At 46.6% G+C, this 22,400-nt stretch overlaps 1 protein-coding gene across 1 annotated transcript; it reads right to left on the reverse strand.

Annotated features, from left to right (window-relative positions):
- Positions 1 to 3: 3 nt before the first annotated feature.
- LOC142563204 (uncharacterized) lies at positions 4 to 13,801 on the reverse strand. The gene is made up of 8 exons (XM_075673754.1): positions 13,284 to 13,801; positions 9,302 to 9,548; positions 7,775 to 8,033; positions 5,596 to 5,844; positions 4,914 to 5,249; positions 3,417 to 3,485; positions 2,948 to 3,037; positions 4 to 971 (listed from the first exon to the last, which is right to left on the reverse strand). The coding sequence occupies exons 2-8, from the start codon at positions 9,535 to 9,537 to the stop codon at positions 855 to 857; spliced, it is 1,356 nt and encodes a 451-aa protein (XP_075529869.1). The 5' UTR covers positions 9,538 to 9,548; positions 13,284 to 13,801; the 3' UTR covers positions 4 to 854.
- Between the last annotated feature and the right edge of the window lie 8,599 nt (positions 13,802 to 22,400).

Here is a 22,400-nt window from a genome sequence, read left to right on the forward strand (position 1 = left end):
ACAACTGGTTTATTTTTTCAAACAAGTTATTAAACATACAGAGAATGTTAACACGTGTGAAGTGACGCTTACAAATGGTGAAAGGGCGTTAGCCTATCTTTCTGTTCAAAAAATGTGCAACTTTGTAAACTGCATCCCAACTCTGACGTGCTTCTTTTTTGCCTATATTTCTGTGGTTACTCATTATATACAATGTATTTTTTGGTCTTAGGGTGTGTTAAGCTTTACTGCTTCAATGTTGTACAACTTCTGTAAATGTTTTTTTTTTTAATTTTTAATCGGACTTGACGCCTTTTTATTGATGTATTCTTCTGTAGCTAAGAACAAGAGGTCCCGCTGCAGTTTTATAACCGTGGGACTTCTTTTAACGTATCCTGTATTTATAGATGTACTGTTAATAAAACAATAAAGTTGGATCTGTTTCTGCGGTGGAGTGCTCGGAACAGACAGCTCTCCTCTTCTTCCGCCGCCCTCTCCCCTTGTCGTGGTTGCAGGATAGGGTCCCGGCACCGCTACAAACGTGCTGGCCAATTTTTTCTATTCGCTGCGGAATTACGAAATCAAACGACAAACGCTGCAACAGTTGAACAAGAGAAAAGAACACACACACACACATACACGCACGAACGCACGCACGCACACACTCAGACTCACACGGACACACACACAAGCGCGCACACACACACACACCTACCGTTACATTGGATGAGGCACATTCATAGGCAGGTTAAATTGTCTTTTGACTGGCACAAAAAGAAACAAAAACAAATAAAGGAGAGTGTATCGCGTACCCTGCGATCGTAATAAGCAAAAAAGCGAAGCTCGCACACGTTTTTATTCGCCGTGGGGCTTCATCACGTAATGGCGGGTGTGGTCGTAGCCCCGACGGCAGGTTGGCATGTCGGTGTCGCCTCGTATTCCGGGCTTGTCTGGACCAGTATGACCGTGTACGTTATAATGGAACCCGCCATCTGTTGAGTGTGAATGTGACAAAAGGTCGTGTGAGCGGCGTGGCAGTACACGTGCAAAGACGAAGCGAATGGTTCGAAACGGCTCGCCTGAAGAAAAAGCAATTAACTCTATGCACGGGTAGTGCGACAGCCCGCGAGGCCTTCTTTGCACTCTCGCAACCGCTCACAGACGAGCAACGTATGCAGGTTGCTGCGCGTTATTCGAGTGTACGAGAAAACGGCCTTCATTTTACGCAGCCGCCTGCTCACACGCGGGCTTTGGTGTCACGCACAGGCTGCCCCTTTTGATTCGTTTTATCGGATAATACGCCCGGTTCGAACACTTGATCGCGCCACACGAAAAAAAAAAGAAGTCTAGAAGCTGTAATTGGTACGACACCTCTCTGAAAGAAGAGACAGCAACCAAAACAGAGCCCTGCTTTCTGTTCTGCTCGCACGTGAACTAACGTGAACGACTTGTATACAGAGTCACAGACACTGCGTACAATTCTGTAGATAATTTTTTACTCCTCCTCCTGTAATATACTTTCTGCATTCCTTTACTTCCATACCTATCCTCATATATTCGCATATTCTGACCGCCGTTCAGGAGTCACCATTCAGACTGCAGTGCTGCCATCAGTAAGTTGCTCTATTAAAATAAATGTAATTGACGAACAACAAATTACTACTGCGCCATGCACTCCGTGCCACGTGGTGGTCACGTAAATATTGCGTTTGGCCTACCACACAACTTTGCTCCACAGTTAAGATGATATGCTCCGATGGAATGCAATATGCCCACTCGCTTCTGTGACTCTGGTAGCATCCGATAAAAACACTTCATTAAAATACGTTGCGACAGGCACGGCTATCGATGCCCAGAATACCCACCGAAGTGTGACGGGGATCGCACGCACGTCCAAAGTATAAGAGAGTGTATTTTACAAATGTAACATCATCATCATCGTCATCGTCATCATCATCATCATCATCATCATCATCATCATCAGCCGCAACAGCCAATTTTTATGTCTACTGTTTTGGACGAATGCCTCTTCCAGCGGCCTCCTATTACCTCTCGCTTGCGCTTGCTGATTCCAACTTGCGCTTGCAAATTTCCCGTTTTCTTCAGTCCACCTATTTTTCTGGCGTCTTCGACTGCGATTCTCTTCCCGTAGTACCCATTCTGTAACTGTCATAGCCCACCAGTTATCTGCCCTACCCATCACATCGCCTGCCCAGCTCCATATAAATATATATATATAAGCATGTTAACACAGTATGACCGACCAACAGCTATAGCACAGCGTTTGATTCTCTACCTCGTCCTATTCGCACTGCGAGGTTCTGCTACATGCTCGGCGCGATAATGCAAAGCGTCTCGTAAAAAAATAGTTTAAACGTGGTTTGGAATGGACCGAGTAAGATGTTTACTTAGAGTGATTTTGCTATTCACGCCTACGTTGCAAGAAAACTCTTTAGGACAGAAAGATTGGCCATGAACCTAGGCTGTCGATGGAAGTCTATTTCGAAATGCGGTTACAATTCCACATAGAATAATTGCCGCTGCTGGTTGCTTCAAGGAGCATGACGTAGAGGTATGACGTTCTCGTTTGAGCAGAAATTGATTACGCCGTCTGAGGTTCTGGTGACGACGTATCCGATTTGTTTGGCGATAGCTCGGAGGCCAGATCGAGGTGCCTTCGATAGGAATACCAGCTCTTTCTCGGTCAATTGCGTCGGCACCATACTTACACCATGCGTGATATGGTGGGGCTTCTGAGTTTGGTTCGTTTTGATAGTTCAGAAGTTGTAAATGTTAGCTAAATATTGTGACAGAGATTTGTTTCAATGAAACTCGTTTTCTTTTCGTTTAACAACGTTACCTAGACAATGTTATTAAGAAGCACGACGTGTTCTGCCTTTCGGACAAGGTGCGCTTAGTCGCGGATTATTTCTCAGCTGAGTCTACTGCGAGCATTGGCTATACTTACCGAAACGAGAAGTGACAAGTTAATTTTGAAGAAGTCGCTTCCGTTGAGGCTGATGTCGTCAGGGTTGATCGTGCTGTGCAAGAACTGGACCTGCCGGAATAGGCATGTCCATTTCATATAAAGTCGAGCCCGCGTATAACGATCCAAGTTATAACAAATGCTTAGTCATCAGAAAGAAGATAGCATGATGGTCATAATTTTTAAGTGGCTTATGCCAGCGCATGTACATATACGAACACGTCGCGGCTCCGGTCTCGTTCAGAGAAAACGCAGTTGTTCGGCGTTGCAAATATACAGGTGACGTCAATTCAACAGCAGTGCATTAACTACAGTAGTTCGCGCGTGACACATTAGGCGACACGTTAGAGAGTGCGAACTAACAAAATCAATTAATTTGAAATCACTAATTTTCACTGTATATATAAGTGATTGACAGTCATGCGAAACGTAAAAGTAGGTGTCGTCGTACCTGATGACTGTAGGCCGTTGTGCTGTCCATGGTCGGTGTCTTCCGGCAGGAATGCTTGATCGCCTGGAGCTGCAGCGAAGCAAGGAATGCGGAAGGTGCGGACCTTGATGTGCAGGCACGTGACACGAACGAAGCGTACGTCATTGCTTCTCCACGGAGCTCCGCTATCTTAAGTCAGCGAGGCAATAAATAACAGTGCGTACGATGAAGAAAGCAGCAACAGTGGTTACTAAGGGTGCAATAGGGCGTTCTACTCAGGCGGCGGCTGCGTACGGCGCGGCTGCGTGGGCCCTATCTAGAAAGCAATCAAATATGCGTAGAGTCTAGGTGCACCGAGTTTTCATAGCTTCGTGTGCACTCTGTTCTCCTCGCTTAGTTCGCGTTGAAGCGACAGGCAGCACGAAGGTCCATTCGCTTGCAGCTGCTGCCGCGCTTTCTCACTGCAGCGTTTTGTCATCGAGTGTGCGCGATCATCGAGTGAGATGTGTTTATGTTTGCTTGTGCGTGCGTGACACCGTGCCTGTTGATTTAGTTAGTAAGCGAATGTTTACAGGTTTATACGGCCGATAAACCTACTTTTTCTTAGTTCGTATGGTTGTATTGACTAATTTGGTATCGCAATCGATGTTTCGCCTTTCGAGCGAAACTGAGATTTCTTTTTGTTAAATGTAGGTTTTCGTTTGTTGCGTTCTTGCCGAAATACATTTTGATCTGTACAGACTTTGAGTCTAACCCCGGTTCGCCGGAAAAAAAGGACTGTTGATGGAGCTGACTACTGGCCAAAATAAAGTCAACTCTACCGTGCAGAATACCCAAACGAACCAGAACGAAATCGATACAAAAATGACTGCTTTAGATAAAAGAATTGAAAGGATGGACCAACAGCTATCTATGTTGAACAAGTTATCGAGTGAGATAGCAGTAATGAGTAAAGAAAGAGAATCTCAACTCAACGCGATGCACTGGCATCGCTTCTTAAAGAAAGTGGACGACTTGAAGGACATGCAGAGGTCGCGAAACAACGTACTCATAATTCGTGGTTTAATCGAATATGCTGTGGAGATGGCTGATGAGTTAGAGAGAAAAGTTGTAGAAGTTATCTTCAATGAAAAACTTAAAATACCAGCTCCAGCAATTGAAATAATTCACAGGATTGGCCCAGTAACACTCAAAAAATTTTTAGTTATCGCGAAAAGGTAACTAGTATGAAAGTTCGTGTAAGCTAAAAGGCACCTGTGACAGTCTTCGATATCCGCCGAAACAGAGCTTTGCAGAGCCGCACCGACGTCACGTTACATACATTGTAAACACAGAGGCAACGGAGGCAGCTGAGGCAAGTTATGGGCGCTTCACCGCGTGATAACACATGACAGCATCCACGGGATCGCCGTGAAAGGAGTCAATACCGGAATACCCGACACGCTAAACCTCTTTATTAAATGCATCGTCACAAAATACGCGGCTCCTGGAACTGGACGTAGAATCGCCTATACTCACTGCATTAGACAGGGACTGGCTCACTCTGGCCAGCTCGAGAAACTCGTACGACGTGAAGGCCGAGTAGCCGATGGCTATCCACAGCTCGGTCTTCCTCAGCCCCTCTGTGATTATGGTGTAGAGAGATATGCACGTGACCAGGAGGAGCCCCACACTGGAAACCACGATCGACCTCTGCCAGATGGCGTTGATGTCGCTCTTCAGCTCGAGTACGGTGCAGAGGCGCAGGCGCACCGCCTGAATCTTCTGCGCGGCCTCTTTTTCGCAGCCGATCACCTTGCAGCCGACGAACCCGTCGATGCAGTGTTTGAGGTACAGCACGTAGCGTTCCAAGACCTAAGGACAGAAAGGTAATGTTTAAAGGGACAATGAAGGAAATACACTAAACAATGTGTATTTATTCGGTATGCTTTCAAAACTCTATTTTAGTTGCTTTCGCTGAATGAGTGATGGAGCGAGTGAATTAGTGATTGACTGACTAACTGTCTGGACTGTCTGGAGTCGTTGAATGATGATGGAGTCACTGACTGACTGACTTAATGACTCGACTGTCTGCAGTCACTGATTGATGATGGAGCAACTGACTAGAGTCAATCCAGTCAGTCAGCTAGACTGTATGACTGACTGACTAAATGAATGAATGAATGAATGAATGAGCGAAGCGAGTGCGTGAGGGACTGACCTCCGCCGAGTGTCTGAGCGCGACGAAGTTGACGGTGTCGTACGTGAAGAACAGCAAGGCGGCGACGAACCCGCAAACCCGATCCACAATCTCACGCGTGCTCAGCTGGCCGTCGTGGTCGACCTTCTGTTCCTGGTGGATCAGGGCCGCGGTGTAGCTGACGAAGTACACGGTGAAGGTGACGATGCCGCCAATGTCGGTCCAGAGAAAGTTCCTCTGGCCGCAGCACAGGCAGGATGGGATGCCGACCTGTTTGGAGCGAAGACATAGGCATAGGATATTTCGTTGGCTGCATTGTGAGGCTGCTTCTGCTTTTTCACTTTGACGAAGAAGCAAAACAAAAGAAAAAGTCAGCTGGAACGGGAGATGTGTTCTCCAATTCCTTTTCGTTTGTTAAAATTCAAGGTGTGTTTCAACGCCGATTGTCGAGGTCGCTGTTGAGTTTGGGGTTCGGTAATGAATTCTCACTGTTGCATCCTAAGAAATAAATGACTGTAGCTCTTTCAGTTAAATTTGCGTCTGTAAATCATGTGAGTACAGTACAGTACTCACATGAGCAGTATGAGAAAATCGGCACAAAATAAGCGTAGAGGCGAAGAAAAAGACAATTTTTTTTCTGGAGAAAAATAATAACAACATAGTCAACATGGGATCAGCAGTGAGGGAACACTTTTTGTGGCACCAGTGATTTCTTTTTGACAGCCTGCTGATGTCAAGAACGAAAAACGTAGCCCAGAAAATGGAAATGTAGTTGATGCAGATGCTACTAGCCGAACATCGCAGTCAAGTTCGCGATGAACACACTAGCCCAAGAAAGCGTTTTGCGAAGCTATAGTTCTGCTACTATAAGCTTAAAGCTTATAGCTTATAAGCTTATAGCTTAAACATTTAAGAGCACCTCATGGCTTACATGCAAACTTTTCACGGCGCAACTATCGTGTCTGTCTGTTCCCTCCTCACCGACTTGTCGAAAATTCCCTGCAGCAGATATCGCAATTCTAACCCTTCAATTAGGCTGCTCGAAGAAACGGAAATGGCGCAATAGATGCATATGCGGAATTGACTAATTACAAAAATGTATTGGTTAAATTTCAGACGATTACAATGTGGCGCACCTTGCAATTTACGAATTGTCGCCGATGAGCTTGCAACGCATATTCACTTGGAACATGTTCGGAGGATGGCACCGGCTTCGAGGTATCCTCCGTCAAACTTGCGGTAAAAGATGCGCTGTTGTCCTAGTTAATTTTTTCAAAGAAACGCCGTTTCACGCATTCAAGCACAAAAGTAACCGGCACGCCACCATTGTACTTCGTCGTGCGCATTGAGAATGATTATCTTGAAACTGATGTTATATCCTGACAATTTGTTCCAAGCTGATGTGCCTTGCGAACTCATCGGATACATTTCGTAAACAACAATAATAATAATAATAAACAGTTGTAAGGCGATTCTACATCTAGTCGAAGTCTCTTCTTGAGCGAATTGGGCGTGAGACTGGGTGGGTGTGTAGGAACCATACAATTTATTTCGAGGCGCCCACAGTGCCTCAAACGACAGCGTCTGTCTCTTCGACCAGTGGCGTAACGTCTCTAAAGCATCGTCTTAATACGCTATAGCTGTCACGAAAGAAGAATGCCAGAACGCTTCCTTTACCACCGGTAATGCCACTGTGCGGGGGTACCACATGGTGGTATCGCTTGTACCGATACAATCGTTACCACATGATATCACCACTGGTGCCGATACCACCGGGAGCACCGGTACCACGGGTACCGGATCTATCTTCGCGATCGGCGCACATTTTTAGCTTGCGCTACCACCGTTATCGGTCCATGGAATACAACCGATACGGAAAAGTGCAGGTAAATCGCCCAGAAAGACTTTGTCTTTAATAATAGTTAATTTCCGCAGACAATTGGCACAGGGTTGTAGGGAAAAAGAAAGGACAGAAGTTGCTGAAATCAAATCGACTAGCCTCACACTTCCAGACACTAGCTGCAGCAGGGACGAAAAATTGTTTTATGTGCCGCAAGTTAGCTAAACTTAATGGAATTCTGTCAATTAGTCGATCATGCCCTTTGATTTCTCAAAGTAATCGGCCTAAAAAATTTGGTTATTGGCCACGAGTGATCTTTAAAAATATTTTTCACATTCATGAACAGCACGAGAGGCTTGCCTCCTTCTCGAAGGCATCGGCCTTCTGCAGAAACTCGATCATTCTCCGGGCTCCGACCGCCATGGTCAAGAAATTGCAGCAGGCTTTGATGATGACCACGACGTGCAACAGCACGAGGAGGGACTTGGTGAAGAAGCGCTGAGTGTCGCTGAGCTCGATGGCGTGCCGTGTGACCACGTCCGTCTCGAACCACAGGAAGAAAGCCAAGCACGCCGCGGCATACAGGGTGTACCAGTGAAGCCACACCACTTTCGGAGACCTGGGCGATAACATGCACTGTAGGCTAGGAGGGGATGTGGCTAAAGCCCCTTAAACTTCGTAAAGTAGCGCCACGCTTTGAAGAATGCCGCCTCCTCCTCGCGCGCTCTGGCCGAGGCCGACGCCGCGTCGCCATTGACCTAATAGCATCCCGTGAGCCCTCGCGCAGTGCTTCGGCGCCATTTTCGTTCGAGAAGCACCTACGGAGCGGCGAGGAGCACATGTTGGCGCCGTTGCTACGCTCGAGCGGTGTAGGCGGCGCCACGGTCGAGGAGGGAGCGTGAAAGAGAGGAGCAACGAGGAGGAGCGCAGGAGGAGGAGGAGGAGAGTGCCGCAACTTTACGAAGTTTAAGGGGTTTTACACAGGGGTTATCAAAGATAAGATAGCAGTGGTCACGTGGCTTTGGCAAGGGCCAGTAGCGTCATCGACACGCGCAATGTCTTTCTTTGGCGCTGATAAAATTTTTAAAGATCAACCGTGACATGCATCGCAGTTCTTCATGAGCTAGATTACTCTCAGAGGCGGACATTAATTGCGCAAAAATAGAATTAATATTTGGTGATTTAACAATGTTTCAGTAATTAACTATAAAACTAATCTTTTTTTTACGGCGCACATTGTGGCTTACGAATTTTAGCCGGTGACTTTGAATGTCATATCCATTTGCAACGAATTTTGAGCATGACGCCACTTCCGAGATATGCGCTCCCAAAGTTTGCGACGAGCTGCATTGGCGTTCCAGTAAACATAAAAATGCGTGTTTAAAAAAAATGGTAAGTGACACAGCAGTGAATTTTTGCCCCAAATTTAGCAGCCCGTATCTCACAAATGGAGTTATCAAAACTCGTCCTAAGTGGACGTGCGTTTTGAAATTACTGGCTTCAATTCGTATATTACAACATATGCACAATGTAATTAGGAAAAAGTTGACTAATGAAGTTTTGTTAATTGGTCAATTATGTATTATGCATTACGACCAACTCTTTGGGCAATCCAGCTCAATAAGTACATCTGTTCTACATGCTACACGTAATTTTAAAGACTTTTGTTGAAGCTAAAAAATACGATTTATCAGACATCTTTCATTTGCAACTTTTGTGCCTGTAAAATGACGCTGCTATTGGCACTGACAGTGAAATAAGACATTGTATTACTGACGGAATTGGAACTGGTGACCGACCGACCTGACTTATTGAGTGACGTACATATATGACTGACTGAATGAGGCTAGAATAAGCCTCTGATAGTAATAGGGATGACCTTCTTACTTGGGTGGCTTAGCGAACATGTCCCTGACGAAGAGGCAGCCACAGAGGCGACAGATGCGGGCCTGGAGTGCAAAGCTGCGCAGCATGTTGCAGTGTTGACTGGGCTTGTGCTTGTGCTCCTTGAATGCACCTTGAACATCGCCACACGTGGGAGACATGTCCACGGTAGCGGCATTCATCGCTGGATCTTTCGTAGCGGCGTGGTTATTTGGGGAATCCTTCATCGTCAGGCTCATCAAACGGCCGGCTAGGGAGAAAAATGACGGGGTTGTAAATGGGAAACGGACTGTCGAGCTTCAGCTGTGTTACCAATTGACTATGTCCGGCCGCAGTATCACGGGTGGTCAGCTGTGCCGCTGTCTACTGTCGCCGTTCCGTCGATAGGACTTAAGTTGACCTCGCGAATGCATTTCATCGTGTTTCCCACCGATCTCTGTTTTCTATTCTACAAGCTAATGTTGGTTCAGAGCCTATTTATATCCATTCACTCTTCAGTCAAACAAAGCTGTCCTATGTCGCCGCTGCTCCTTGCTTTTTTACTTATGCTACTCTCGACGAATCGTTCAGGTGTGCACCAGGGTGCTCTGGGCCGACGATGAGTGGGCGAAATGGCGCACCAGGGCACCTCCCGTGCACACCACGGTGCGATTTGACAAGAATGCCAACAGAGTCACTGTGCTTGAGCATTATTTGTGATGACGTTCGTGGCTTCAGTGCGCTAGGACATGAAATCGTGATCGTATATTCTCTTCCTGTTACAGCTTTATAGAAGCGAACCAACATTCTAACTATTACGAACAACAGTTGCACACCACAAAGTTAGAAAAATTATCGATGGCGCAGCCTGGGTAGACAATCAGATAGTTCGCCCAATGGACGTCACGTGGCCCAGCTACATGGATTGTAACGAGGCGGCATAAAACTCAGGGGAGCAGTGCATGCCGCTGCGATCGGTAGCGATGGACATATTTAGAACCTTATTATAAATTACATACTTTACGCGGAGCGCTTAAGGATGTCACTTAATGATCCGGAGGACCTACCCTAACGACTCACAACCTAGGGTCGTACGGTCGTCAAAATGGTTTCAGGGGCACTTTAAGACGGGCGACGAGGCAGCACCGAAGTTATCAGCACCATGTCGCCGTAATGTTACAGACTTTGGACAGCCTCTGTTCGCATCTAGGTAATGTTTTATCGGTCAGGAAGGACTATAATGCATTGTAATGAAGTCGAGTTGATCAAGAAAAATTAAATAATTTTGCTGCGCTAAAGTGGCCATACATTCAAGACAATACTTTAAGATCATTGACGTCACACTCACGTGCCAGCGCTGAGATTGCTAAAGATTGATACAAGAAAAATAGAAAGTTTGGCGTTGACCCTTTGCAATAACAGTCAATCTTTTCCTGCCGAAAGAATAAAAATAGAGCTTTTCAGAAGTACTTCATTAGTCTAAGCTGATTGAGTGCTGTTATCTTGTTTTTCCTAAAAAAATAAATAATCGAAGAAGAATATATATTTTCTCAAAAGTCCCATTTGCACTTTTTTTAATGTAAACCGTAGATGTTTAGCAGAGGAAATGGGGCCAAAGTTTCCTTTGCAAATTTCAATACATCGGAACGATCGCATTAACACAGACAGCACGAGTGTTTCAGTACTTCATGGGAAACACAAGGAGCAGCAGCAAAAAAAAAAAAGAAAAATATGCGTCCGACGTTTTGCATAGCAAGCACAACTTAACTAACACAATTGCACTTAAGGCTCAATCAACTTCACCCAATCCATCTAAATCTACGCATCACTGCACGTAAGCGACCGCATTGTCTTGGCTTGGCTATGCTTCTAGCGCCTTCGTGCCTTTCGACAGTGGGCTGTACGCTTTTCGAAATTCGGAGCTGGCGCTCGTTGGCCCAAGACAGCACTGCGCAAAAAAAACCTCCTTTAACAAAAGACTGAGTGAGGGAACCCCGGATTTTTATTCTGCTTTAGCATTGGCACCGTGACGCCACCTTCGCGCTCTGCACCTGCTGGCCACTTCCTAAAAACAATTTACACCCTTTGGGACGTATCTTTGTCTCACAAACACATACTCTACACTCTTAAAAGAGTTTGAACCCTTTGGGGCGTATCTTGTCCGACAACAATAGTCATCATCTGCCTTGCTTGCGTTTCGTTTCTTGAAAACTCTGCGCTCGCTACTTTCCTGTCGGGAATGCTATGCCACGCTGATAACGCACACGCCGTTCGTGACCTGGAAGTACCGGGCTCAGCTTTAAAGAAAGTAAATGCAGGCAACATAAATGACGATTATCGTTGTGGGACAATATAAGCTCCAAAGGATGTAATATTCTTTAAGAGTGTAAAAAAAGTGGCACCTTTTGGGGCGTATGTTGTCCCCAAACAATAGTCATCGTCTGTCTTGCTTGTGTTTCCTGTGTTTTAACACCATGCGTTCGCTGTGTACTTTCCTGTCAAGAGTGCTATGTCAGGCTGATAACCAGATGACGATTATCACCATGGGGCAATGCAAGCCCCAAAGGATGTAATATTCTTTAAGAGCGCAAAAAAGTGCCCACCTTTTGGGGCGTATCTTATCCTCAAACAACACACTTTTTAAAAAAATTTACACGCCTTGAGTCGTATCTTGTCCCACAACAATAATCGTCATCTGTCTTGCCAGCATTTTCTTTCTCTAACGTTGAGAACCTGGTATCTCTAAGTCACAAATGGCTTGATCGTTATCAGCGTCACACAACATTCTCGACAAGAAAATAACAAGCTCTTTGAGTTTCCAAGAAATGCAAGCAAGGCAGACGGCGACTATTGTTGTGGGACAAGATAAGCCCCAAGAGGTGTAAACTTTTTTAAGAGTGTAGTCGTCGTGTGTCTTGTTTGCGTTCCCTTTGTTCAAAACCATGCGCTCGCTGTATACTTTCCTGTCAAGGATGCGGTGTCAGGCTGATGACACTCACGCCATTCGTGACCTGTAAGCACCAGGCTCACAGCGTTAAAGAAAGGGAATGCGGCCAAGATAAATGACGGTTATCATTGTGGAACAAGCCACGAAGGATGCAAATTTCTTTAAGAGTGTAAAGATAAAGTGCGCACCTTTTGAGGCGTATCTTGTCTCCGAATAATATACTCTAAGTTTACACCCTTTGAGTCGTATCTTGCCACACAACAATAAACGTAATCTGTCTTGTCCGCATTTCCTTTCTTTAACGCTGTGAGCCCGGTGCTTCCCAGTAACCAACGGCATGCGCGTTATCAGCATGGCATAGCATTGCTGACAGGAAAGCAGCGGGCGCGGCGTTTTCAAGAAAGGAAACGCTAGCAAGGCAGATGACTATTATCGTTGTGTGGTAGATATACACCCCAAAGGGTGTAAACGTTTTTTAGAGTGTAGTCGTCGTCTCTGTTGCTTGCGTTTCCTTTGTTCAAAACCATGCGCTCGCTGAGTACTTTCATGTCAAGAATGTTATGTCAAGCTGATAACGCGCATGCCGTTCGTGACCTGGAATCAGCGGGCGCGCAGCGTCAGAGAAATAAAAGGGTCGCAAGATGGATGACGATTATTGTTGTGTGACAAATGTGCATTCCAAAGAATTTAAACTGCTCTAAGAGTGCAGATCAACTCAAATTAACTGAATTAGATTCAACTGTCCACTATTTACTGCGCACAAGGATGTGCTGCGCACTATAAGACATGCGGCACTACCAACGAAGATGGATGACGATTATTGTTGTGTGACAAATGTGCATTCCAAAGAATTTAAACTGCTCTAAGAGTGCAGATCAACCCAAATGAACTGAAATAGATTCCACTGTCCACTATTTACTGCGCACACGGATGTGCTGCCCACTATAAGACATGCGGCACTACCAACGATGGTAGCTGTAAAATAGATCGCCGTGCGTCTGGAGTGCACTCATGCAACTATGAACAAATCGGAGGAGCCCCAACTACAAGAAACCTCACCTGATGAGCTTCTTCTACCGCTCTTCTAAATTCGTCCTCTTTTTTTTTACTTTCGCTTCACTCTTTCGTCGAAATCCAAGGGCGGACCGCGAGCGACGACAACGCGTCGCTCGCAAAGAACGCAGTGTACGGGAAGAGACGCCTCAGTAGCCGCTACGGAAACCGCTTCAGTAGCCACCGCTTCAAAAGACGTCACGCGTCGGTTGAGATCGCCGACAAAAGCCGGCCACGCCAGTCCGCCTTCTCCTTGGTGCAGAGTCCCAAGCCCCGAACGCGCAGCGATTGTGAAACAACGGCCGCTAACACTGTTATCGCCGGACCTTCCTTCCTTCCTCAGTCATCGTACCCACGTAGCGTGACGGCTTTTGCCATCGTCGGCGGAGTTCTACGAAGATTGTCCCATTGTCCAAGGAGGTGTACGGAGCCCATTTCCCGCAGAGACAGATCGGCCGCTACGTGGCTGCAGATTGGCCGTTGCCCAATTCGCCGCCACAACTCTTGTCTCTTCGACGCGCCACCTCGCGACCGAGTGTCCCGGGCGCCCTTGGCTGCCTCGATCGCACTTTGGTTTAATATTAACGAGGGCCCGATGTGCCTTTCAGCGCCTATTGCGTTGTTGACCCGACTCTCGAACATCGCGCGCACGCGGAAGCCCGCTGTTGCTATGGTTCCCGGAACTGCTCACAGTGCAAGAGGGCGCGGTTTGCTTGCTTCATTTATGCGCCCACGGCTCTCGCACACGCTTTCCTCTCACGACCGCTTCAACCCCCCCTCCCACCCCCCCCCACCCCCTCTCCGCGGCCTTACACACACAATCTTTTAGTCTCTCCGTACTCGTAATACATGAGCGTGTCGGTCGGTTTACACGTGCATCGATCGGCTTGTACACCGAGTGTTGGTCCTGTATCGCAACCACACGTGCACGCGTGACACTTGGCGTCGTTGGGTGGACCCTTAAAAGACCCGGAGACCATTTGAAGAAGGAGGCAGTGACTATGTGCCCGAACGACTTATAGAACACGCCAAGGCCGAGCGATTATTCTAATGGCACACGAGGAAGGAAAAAAAATGCATTTGCGTGTTGCATGGAAATGGAGCGTTTTACAAAGCCGAGATAGTCCGCTGGATATGGAAGGTCGCTGAGTGAGGCGTGTGTATAGGCTTCCTAAAATTGAAAGTGCACGAACCGTTTATGTTTCTTTTTTGTTTTCAGCTTGGCATGGCGAGCGCTTGTATCCTGGTCTGCCTATATTATTCGATGCGCTACTCGGCCTGAGTATGTTAGTAATTACATAGGTTGTTAGTTGGGAGCTCCGTAGTGATACATTCGAAGCGCTCTCGAAAATGATGCGCCAGGGTCGGCATCGTGGATCAGCGGCAATGTACCGTGCTTGTCGCGAAGAGCGAAACTCTTATCGATTGACGGATCGACTGCAGAGGTAGCATGGTCGACGGGGCCTAACGAGCATTTCGTGCTTTCGTGTAATCAACCGATGCGCGTTCTGGGTGCGGTGTCGCAACGAGCTGCGTGTAGACTTTTATGCCCGCTTCTCTTTAAAAATGAATGTTGCCTTTTGAGGCACCCGTACTATGAACGCATTTGCCTCCCTGTATATTTCCATTGACCATACATATAGCACATGCACGTTCTTTGCGCAACATTTGCTTTAAAGTGTATTGTTATAAGAACGTTCAGCCCACAGAGATGTAAGAACGTCTTACGAAAGTCCAGCAGACTTCATTTTTTTTTGACACCGCTAACGCTGAGAAACACTTTAGGACGCATGTCTTGTCCGCTATATAGGCAGCGTCAGGCTTTAAAGTTCCCATTTGCTTACCTTCGGGATGTTGACTTGCTTGAGAAGCCTTGGAGGAGGAGGAAAAGAAGAAAGGAAAGGTAGGGAGGTCGACCAGGCGCACGTCCGGTTTGCTACCCTACGCGGGGTAAGGGTTTCAAGGGATGAAAAGAAAGAAAGGAGAGAGAGGGAAGAAGGTACTTTCAGTGTGACCGCGTGCGGTTGTTTATCACTTCACGCCTACAACCCGTCGCTGAGGCTAGCCGATTTCATCAATCATAGCAATGCCCGCGTCGCATTGTAAGCCAGGTCCAAGAATCTTTGTCTTTGAAATGCTCTGCTGTCTTCGAAGAACGTCTGAAGAACGCACTCTGAAGAACGTCGCGTTCATGTCATAAAGATTACAAAAACACGACGCGTGCTCCATCCTATATTCACAGTAGCATGAGTCACAGATAGGCGCGTCGGACATTCCAATAAGGAATGGGTAGGCTTTCGTAACAGCCACCTCTAACCAGAGACGGCACAGTAAAGTTGCATCGGGGCAGGTTAAGTGCGACGGAATCTGCAGGTTCAGCGCAGGATCCAGCAGGCGAAGAGCGAGAAAATCGGGGTGTTCCACGAAGTTTCAGTCTTGGTTTGAGCAAGTAAACGAAGACCCGCTGCAGCGTCTGTCCTCGATAAGGGTATAGCTAAATGTGAGGTATTCTTTATGGGATGACCGGGCGGCATCATCAGCAAGATCATTACCGACTATGCCACAGTGCCCCGGACACCATTGGAAGATGATGCCATGTCCCTTTATAAGGGCGTAATGGAGAACCTCTATCTTCCCAAGCGCCAGTTCTTCGTGGGTCTTGCGTCGTAAGGCGGACTGCAGACCCCGAAACGCTGCCTTTGAGCCACAAAGAACGGCCTGCTTTCGGGGTTTTATTTGTGCGACGTAATTAACGTAATGTTATGTAATGTAAGGGCGGAAAGTCCTGTTGCCGTAGAGGTCATTTATGCGGGACATTTTGAACTTCATTGTGCCTTGTAAAGCCGGGATGATAACAGCGCCTCTGGAGCTGGTGGCTGACCCAGATCCAGCGGTGTAAACGTAGGTTTTTTGTTCTTAAGCCTCGTTCAGGAAAGACAATATCAAATGTCGCAGAGCCGCTGTGGAATGACAGCTCTTTTTCGTAATTCCCGGAATTGTGAGGTATGTTTGTGGCTGTCGTTTGTGCCACATGGGTAATAGTGGTCTTGCTGCTTTTGTAAAGCTCGACGGAAGGAAGCCTTGATGTGTCCCAAGAAGTTTGGAGAATGGGGCTTGAGGTCTCTGCCCCGGCAAAGCAGCGATATAGTGACTCGGTACGTGACACAGATGTCGAATGTGTGCTCTGAGGTTGTCAACTGTGACGTATGTTGAAATCGGGTGGTCTAGCAATCATTATTGTTTCACGAGTAGAGGCGCATCTTGGTAGTCCAAGACATGTGTAGAGCCTGGCCTTGCAAACTTTCGAGGGTACGAATATTTGTTTTGCATGTGTTCGCTAAAACCGGCAATCTGTACGGCAGAAAGCTCAGAAACAGTGCTCTGGGGCACGATCGGAGATATTTTGTTCGATACGCATTCTGTTCGGTTGCTGCAACGTCACTAGGTGGCAGTATGCAAAATTTGTGACAACGGAACGGAGAGAGCAGCCAGTCAGGAAGCGGTGACGTCCCCGGAAGTTCACTTCCGTCGTTTGTCGTCTGCTTGCAGACAGTATACTACAAAACGAAATGTTTCTCGTCTTCCAAATGAATGAAATCTTTATCTAGAAAAAAATTAATTTTTTTCTTCTCAACCCCAAACACGTTTTCAAATAGTAGTACGTGTGACTACTGCAATTTATAACTATTAGTTTCTTTGCGTCGTCCCTAGGTGGTGTCGCGCACAGCGAGAAGAAAAAAGAAAAAGAAACGACGGGAAGAGTGGCGCACTTTTCAAGAGGCAGTGACAACATTCCAGTGGCTCGCTGGCACCGATGATGGGGTGGATTTCGCTGTACAACCGACGAATTATTTGCTTCGAGAAACAAAAACGACGCCGGAATTCACTTTCTGCCATTTCTTCAAACGCGTTTCGCACCGCCACCCGCTCTCTTCCTTTATCTAGAAACGCCAGCGCAACAACCTAAGTCCCCAATGCAAGCGCCATTTTCTCGAATTAAACTATGGATTGGATCCAAACGTGCCATGCCGCAGCCGCTGGTTGGATCCAATCCAATCTACCAGACGTGCCATGCGAAGCCGTATGATCGCTACAAACTTCCCAGCTCCCGTCGGGTTCGGCGCCTAGCAGACGAAAGGCTCGGTGGGAGGATGATTGACAGGAGCGTGTCGTCATTTTGACGTCACCAAAAACGTGGCCGCGCCCCGCCGCTGGTGACGTCGGCGCGGAGTAGGCCAATCGCGCACGCCGGTAACCGAACGAACGCGCCGAACAACCATATCAGATCGCACCTCTGTACAGCTACAGCATGGACCGTACCGACGTGCCCCAGGTTTTTCCGCACGGGAACTTCATTATATATGTGCAAACGAAATCAGTCTCCGCTTCACGTAGGTGCAGTAGGGGCTTTATGAAGAGCCCCTGTCAATAATACCACCTAAGACGCCATGAGACCGCTGGTATATGATAGCCTCGCCATTGAGGGAAACAGGGTACGGTGTTATCGGTGCCTATAGAAAATGCTTTATACACATTAGGATGACGGATATTTATTTTTAACTCGAGTAACATGTAAATGCCAAGCCCAACTTTTTCATGCCTCCTTATTCTTTTTTATTTTTCCACACTCTCTCTAGTACCTTTCAATCTCCCTCACCCATCCAAAGCAGCACGTAGTTGACTACACAAACGCCAATAAAAATATTTGCTTATTTGTTAAAGAGCTTACCCTCTATTTCTTTAGAAATGTGAGTAAACAGATGCTCTATACGGGGATCTCTGTGCTATATGCAGAGTCCAGGCGTTTCGTTTAACTGCAGAAATTTTTTAAAATATCGCCTGTGGCAAATAGCACAATCATAGCCCTTGAACGAAATTAGTCGATGAGGCAGCCATTACTGCTACGAGAAATCAAAATATTTAATTGAAAAGTTGCCATATGTGCACTGATTATTTTTCAGATCATTTACTTAATGGCATATACGGCAATTTACCACCTGAATATTGTAACTGTAAATACAAAGGCGTATCCACTTGGAACGAATTGTCCGGATGGCACCAGTTTTGAGATAATAATTTTCAAAGTGTGCCACGAAACACGCTGCGCTCCAGTTGCTTTTGTGCTTCAATGCGTAATAGAGTGTTTTATTTAAAAAAATAAGTAGAATAATAGTGCACTTTCTATAGCAGGCTTGAAGGCGCCTATCTCGGAAGTGGTGCCATCCTCAGAATTTGTTCCAAGTGGACATGTCTTGCAAACTTGCTACTTACAATATGTAAATTGCAATACGTGCTGTAAATAATTTTCTAAAAACTTATTAGTAAAATTTTGTTCTTTATTCAATCATGCATTTCATAGCTCGTGGAAGCAATGTAGGGCCTCATCTAGTAATTTGGTTGATGGCTTAGAGTTGTGCCACAGATGGTTTCGAAATATTTGGAGCACCTAAAAAACCATAAAAGGCTCATTTGTGACGCTTTGTAGGTCTTACATACAGTTCTCCACAACCTCTCCAGTCTAGAGCAAGCGTTCCCAATTAGGCTCGGCGAGCAGCTAAAACAAATGCGACCCCATCCCCCTTTCGATGGGCTTTTACATTTGGCTTTGAATTTAGGTATTAACCCACCCGCTCTCCCCCATTCGCACTTCTGTAATCTTCGTGAGAGGGACTATCGTGGCAGTGTCCATCATGGCAGCTCTGGGAAGGCGGGTGGGATTGATTCCCCAAGACCATAAATTTGGGCGCCCCTGCTTTTGAGTAACAAAATATGTCTTTGCAAGGGTCACCTCTCGGCTGTGCGATGGGTGAACCTATCAGAGTGACGTAGATTTTTGTCTGTTCTTCCATTAAAGCGAACGAACCATGACTAGCACAGCCGTGCTCCAAATCAAATGAATTTAATCCGAAGGGAAAAAAAAGAAGGAGTTGGGGAAAAATATGGACTCGAAAAAAGAAAACACAAGTTGATACATCCACTAACGGAGCTTCGAGCTCCGTTATTGGGTGGCCCTTCTAACGTTGCTTCGTAAGCAAGATCATTTATCTTGCATTATCTTTGACTGATCGCTTCAGAGAGCTGTGGAAAAATATGTCGGTAGGACAGTGACGACCCGCCTCGGTACCTTAGCGGTAATGGTAAGCACGAGTTCGCGAGATCAAATCCCGGCCGTGGCGGCCTCATTTCGATGGGAGTGAAATGCAAAACATGCCCCTGTACCGTGCATTGCGGGTACATTAAAGATCCGCTGGTGGTCAAAATTAATCCGGAGTGCCCCACTAGCTATGACGTGCCTCATAATAAAATCGGGGTTTTGGCACGTAAAAACCCCATAATTCATGAATACTTTGTTTAGCGCAAAACATACACAAGAAAGACGACCAGGACAACGCGCTACTCTCAACTGACCTCATTTTATTGCGTCACTCTTTTATAGACAGCTCAAACTAGAGGAACATGCGCAGTGAGCACCATGCGGTGGAGCCACCAACATCCGATCCCAAGAGCGCACTCATGCGACAGAATCCAAAAAACCAAATTCAGCGCTGTACAAGGTTAAGGAACGCACACTAATGCACTGTGACCCCAATGACTGAATGAAAAATGCTCCCGATAACTCTCGGGCGGTGGTGTCACAGCTCTTTTTCAAAATCGTGGTATCACGAAACATGGGTTTGCACTTGCATATTTTACAATGCTGAGCCAAATGGGAACGTGTGCCTGTTGGTATGGATCGCTCATGTTCTCTAAGGCGCTCGTTAACACAGCGGCCTGACTGCCCTATATACACTTTGCCACATGACGAGGGAATCTTATAAACCACACCAACGCTGCAATCTACAAACTTCGCGTGGTTCTTTTTACAATCTGGTTTTTTACTTGTTTTAGAAATACGGCTGCACAACACTGACAGTTTCTGAGGAGCGGAAAACACTACCGGAATTTGGTATCTACCATAATTCATTCATTCAAGACAGCAACGATACATGAGCTGTCCTCGTGATTATATTGAAGCCGCGGTAGTGCCGCTGGGCGCTGTTATTAGCTAAATACTTCCGGAAGGATGTACTTAGCTAATACTGCTCTGAAACGGCAAGTCAAAGGAGCCATTAGTTTCGCCAATCCCTGTTCGTGTTGAGCTTCCGCTTGGATCTGTGGACGCTACGAGCCCTCTAGCTGTGTAACCCTACTGGCTGTGGACATTCCTCAAGGAATTGGGCACAAATGTGTTGTCGCTCGCCGGAAGTGGAGTGATCGGCGGGAGAAAAAAAATTATGCCGGCCGAATGAGCTTTTTAAATCGAGGACGACAGACGACTAGGTGGAGCGATGAAATTAGGAAATTCGCGGGCGCAGGACAGGTGTAATTGGAGATTGCAGGGAGAGGCCTTCGTCCTGCAATGGACATAAAAGAGGCTGATGATGATGATCATTATTATTATGATGATGAACTCAATCCAAGGCTGCCGCACCGATCGAGAGCTGTGCACTGAATGTTTATTTTTTATTGGTGTAGTAACGGGCTTCCTCTTAGCGACGTAATCGCTCACGCGTACGTGAGAATACCGGGAGGCGCATGCGGCAACAGCCGTGCCAGTAGTGACCTCCGCCATAGTGACAACTGACAAAGTGACAACTGACAGACAAAGGAAGCTTCACTTTAGAAGGGAATGTCATGGTTATGAAGAACAAGTCGCTTCCGACACGTTTTAAGCCAGCAGATAAGCGAAATGGAGTCGATAATTACACTAAAAGTTCTTAATATGTCCTCCGAGACCTGGCGGCGCGCGGCGACAGTGCGCGCCACCCGATCTCAGAGGCCATGCTCAGGGGGCTTTAGTTAAAGACACATGGTGTCGCCACCGTCACTGCTGCTCGCCTCTACACCTGCCGGCATTCCGGTAAACGTCTTAGGTAAGGTCGTGGACACCGAGACGGAGCGATCTCGGAGGTCATGTTCAAACTCTCTTGAGTGCTCCGCTATGCCGTATTATTTGGAGCGGCGATCCGTATAGGTTTCCGCTTCGCTGCGCTCGACGAAATCCGGCCTGTCTGCAAGAGTATCACCGTGTACGTGATGATCGCAGCCGCCATCTGCCAACGGAAAAATGGAATCTCAGTTGAAGGCGCCATGACTTAAAAGAAATCGGCAGCCGAACACCGAATTCAAGAGGAAGCTTTACATCGGGAGCTCCTACCTAAATACATGGGAATGGTGATATCGCTTCACTCGGGAACCAGTGCTGCGAATTTGACGAAGTTTGCCGCGTTTAAACGAAGTAGTTAATATCTAACGACTCTAGCAAGCATATATTCTAGTTATAATGTCATGTATTTATTCGAGAATTGTAAAAACATTGCAAGAAAAGCATGCTCACCAAGTTTTTGGCCGTGTAACTCAGCAGTAAACAACGTTTTCATAATTCTGCGTACTGCACTAACTGAGACATCTAAAGGCGACGAAACTGATATATTATACAGAGCTCTCAAGTATACACCGCTAATCCGTGAGTGGGACTTTTGCAAAACCCTCGTGAGCATTGTGACATCTTCACGTAATCTGTAATCTTATATACCTACTCTGTCCGCTTATATGCTCCAGCAGATGCAGTTCATAGAACTGCGATGGCTGTTGCAGAATTATAGATTTGTGAACTTCTTGCTTCAGTTTGTTTCAACCTTCCCGATTTCTGGCATTTTCTAGTAAAACGTACGACGTTCTAAACGGAAACTCTGCTTCATGCAGTCACTAGAATTTGTTCCTGCCTCTGAAATGCAACGAACCTAATTCGAGTCGGTCCAGCACTTGTCTCAGAAACGCATTTCCGCCTTCTTCGTGCATTCGAATAGGGAAATCGGAGTTAGTCCCGAGGCGGAGCTTTCTATATCAAGGAGCAGTGACGTGGAAAACGCTGGGGCATATATTCGGATGTGCGTCTCAAGTACGGACTATAGACCGCAGGTAGAAAGACGCGCAGACTCTTACCGATACGAGCAGAGACACCTTGAGCTTGAAGAAGTCGCCTCCTCTAAGGCTTAGATCTTCTGAGTCAACGCAGTCACGAAGACACTGCATCTACGATCAAATAAACAAAAACGTTTCGATCATCAGGAGCTATAGAGC

The sequence above is a fragment of the Dermacentor variabilis genome, chromosome 11 (assembly GCF_050947875.1).
Source record: "Dermacentor variabilis isolate Ectoservices chromosome 11, ASM5094787v1, whole genome shotgun sequence".
Taxonomy (NCBI): Eukaryota; Metazoa; Arthropoda; class Arachnida; order Ixodida; family Ixodidae; genus Dermacentor; species Dermacentor variabilis.

What these genes read in the sequence shown, in the direction of transcription:
- LOC142563204 (XM_075673754.1), bottom strand. Translation starts at nt 9,537, where the DNA reads ATGAGCCTGACGATGAAGGATTCCCCAAATAACCACGCCGCTACGAAA. An exon ending in CAACGGCCTACAGTCATCAG is followed by an intron (nt 3,038 to 3,416) that starts GTACGACGACAC and finishes CTATTCCGGCAG; the next exon opens with GTCCAGTTCTTGCACAGCAC. An exon ending in ACTTGTCACTTCTCGTTTCG is followed by an intron (nt 972 to 2,947) that starts GTAAGTATAGCC and finishes CACACTCAACAG; the next exon opens with ATGGCGGGTTCCATTATAAC.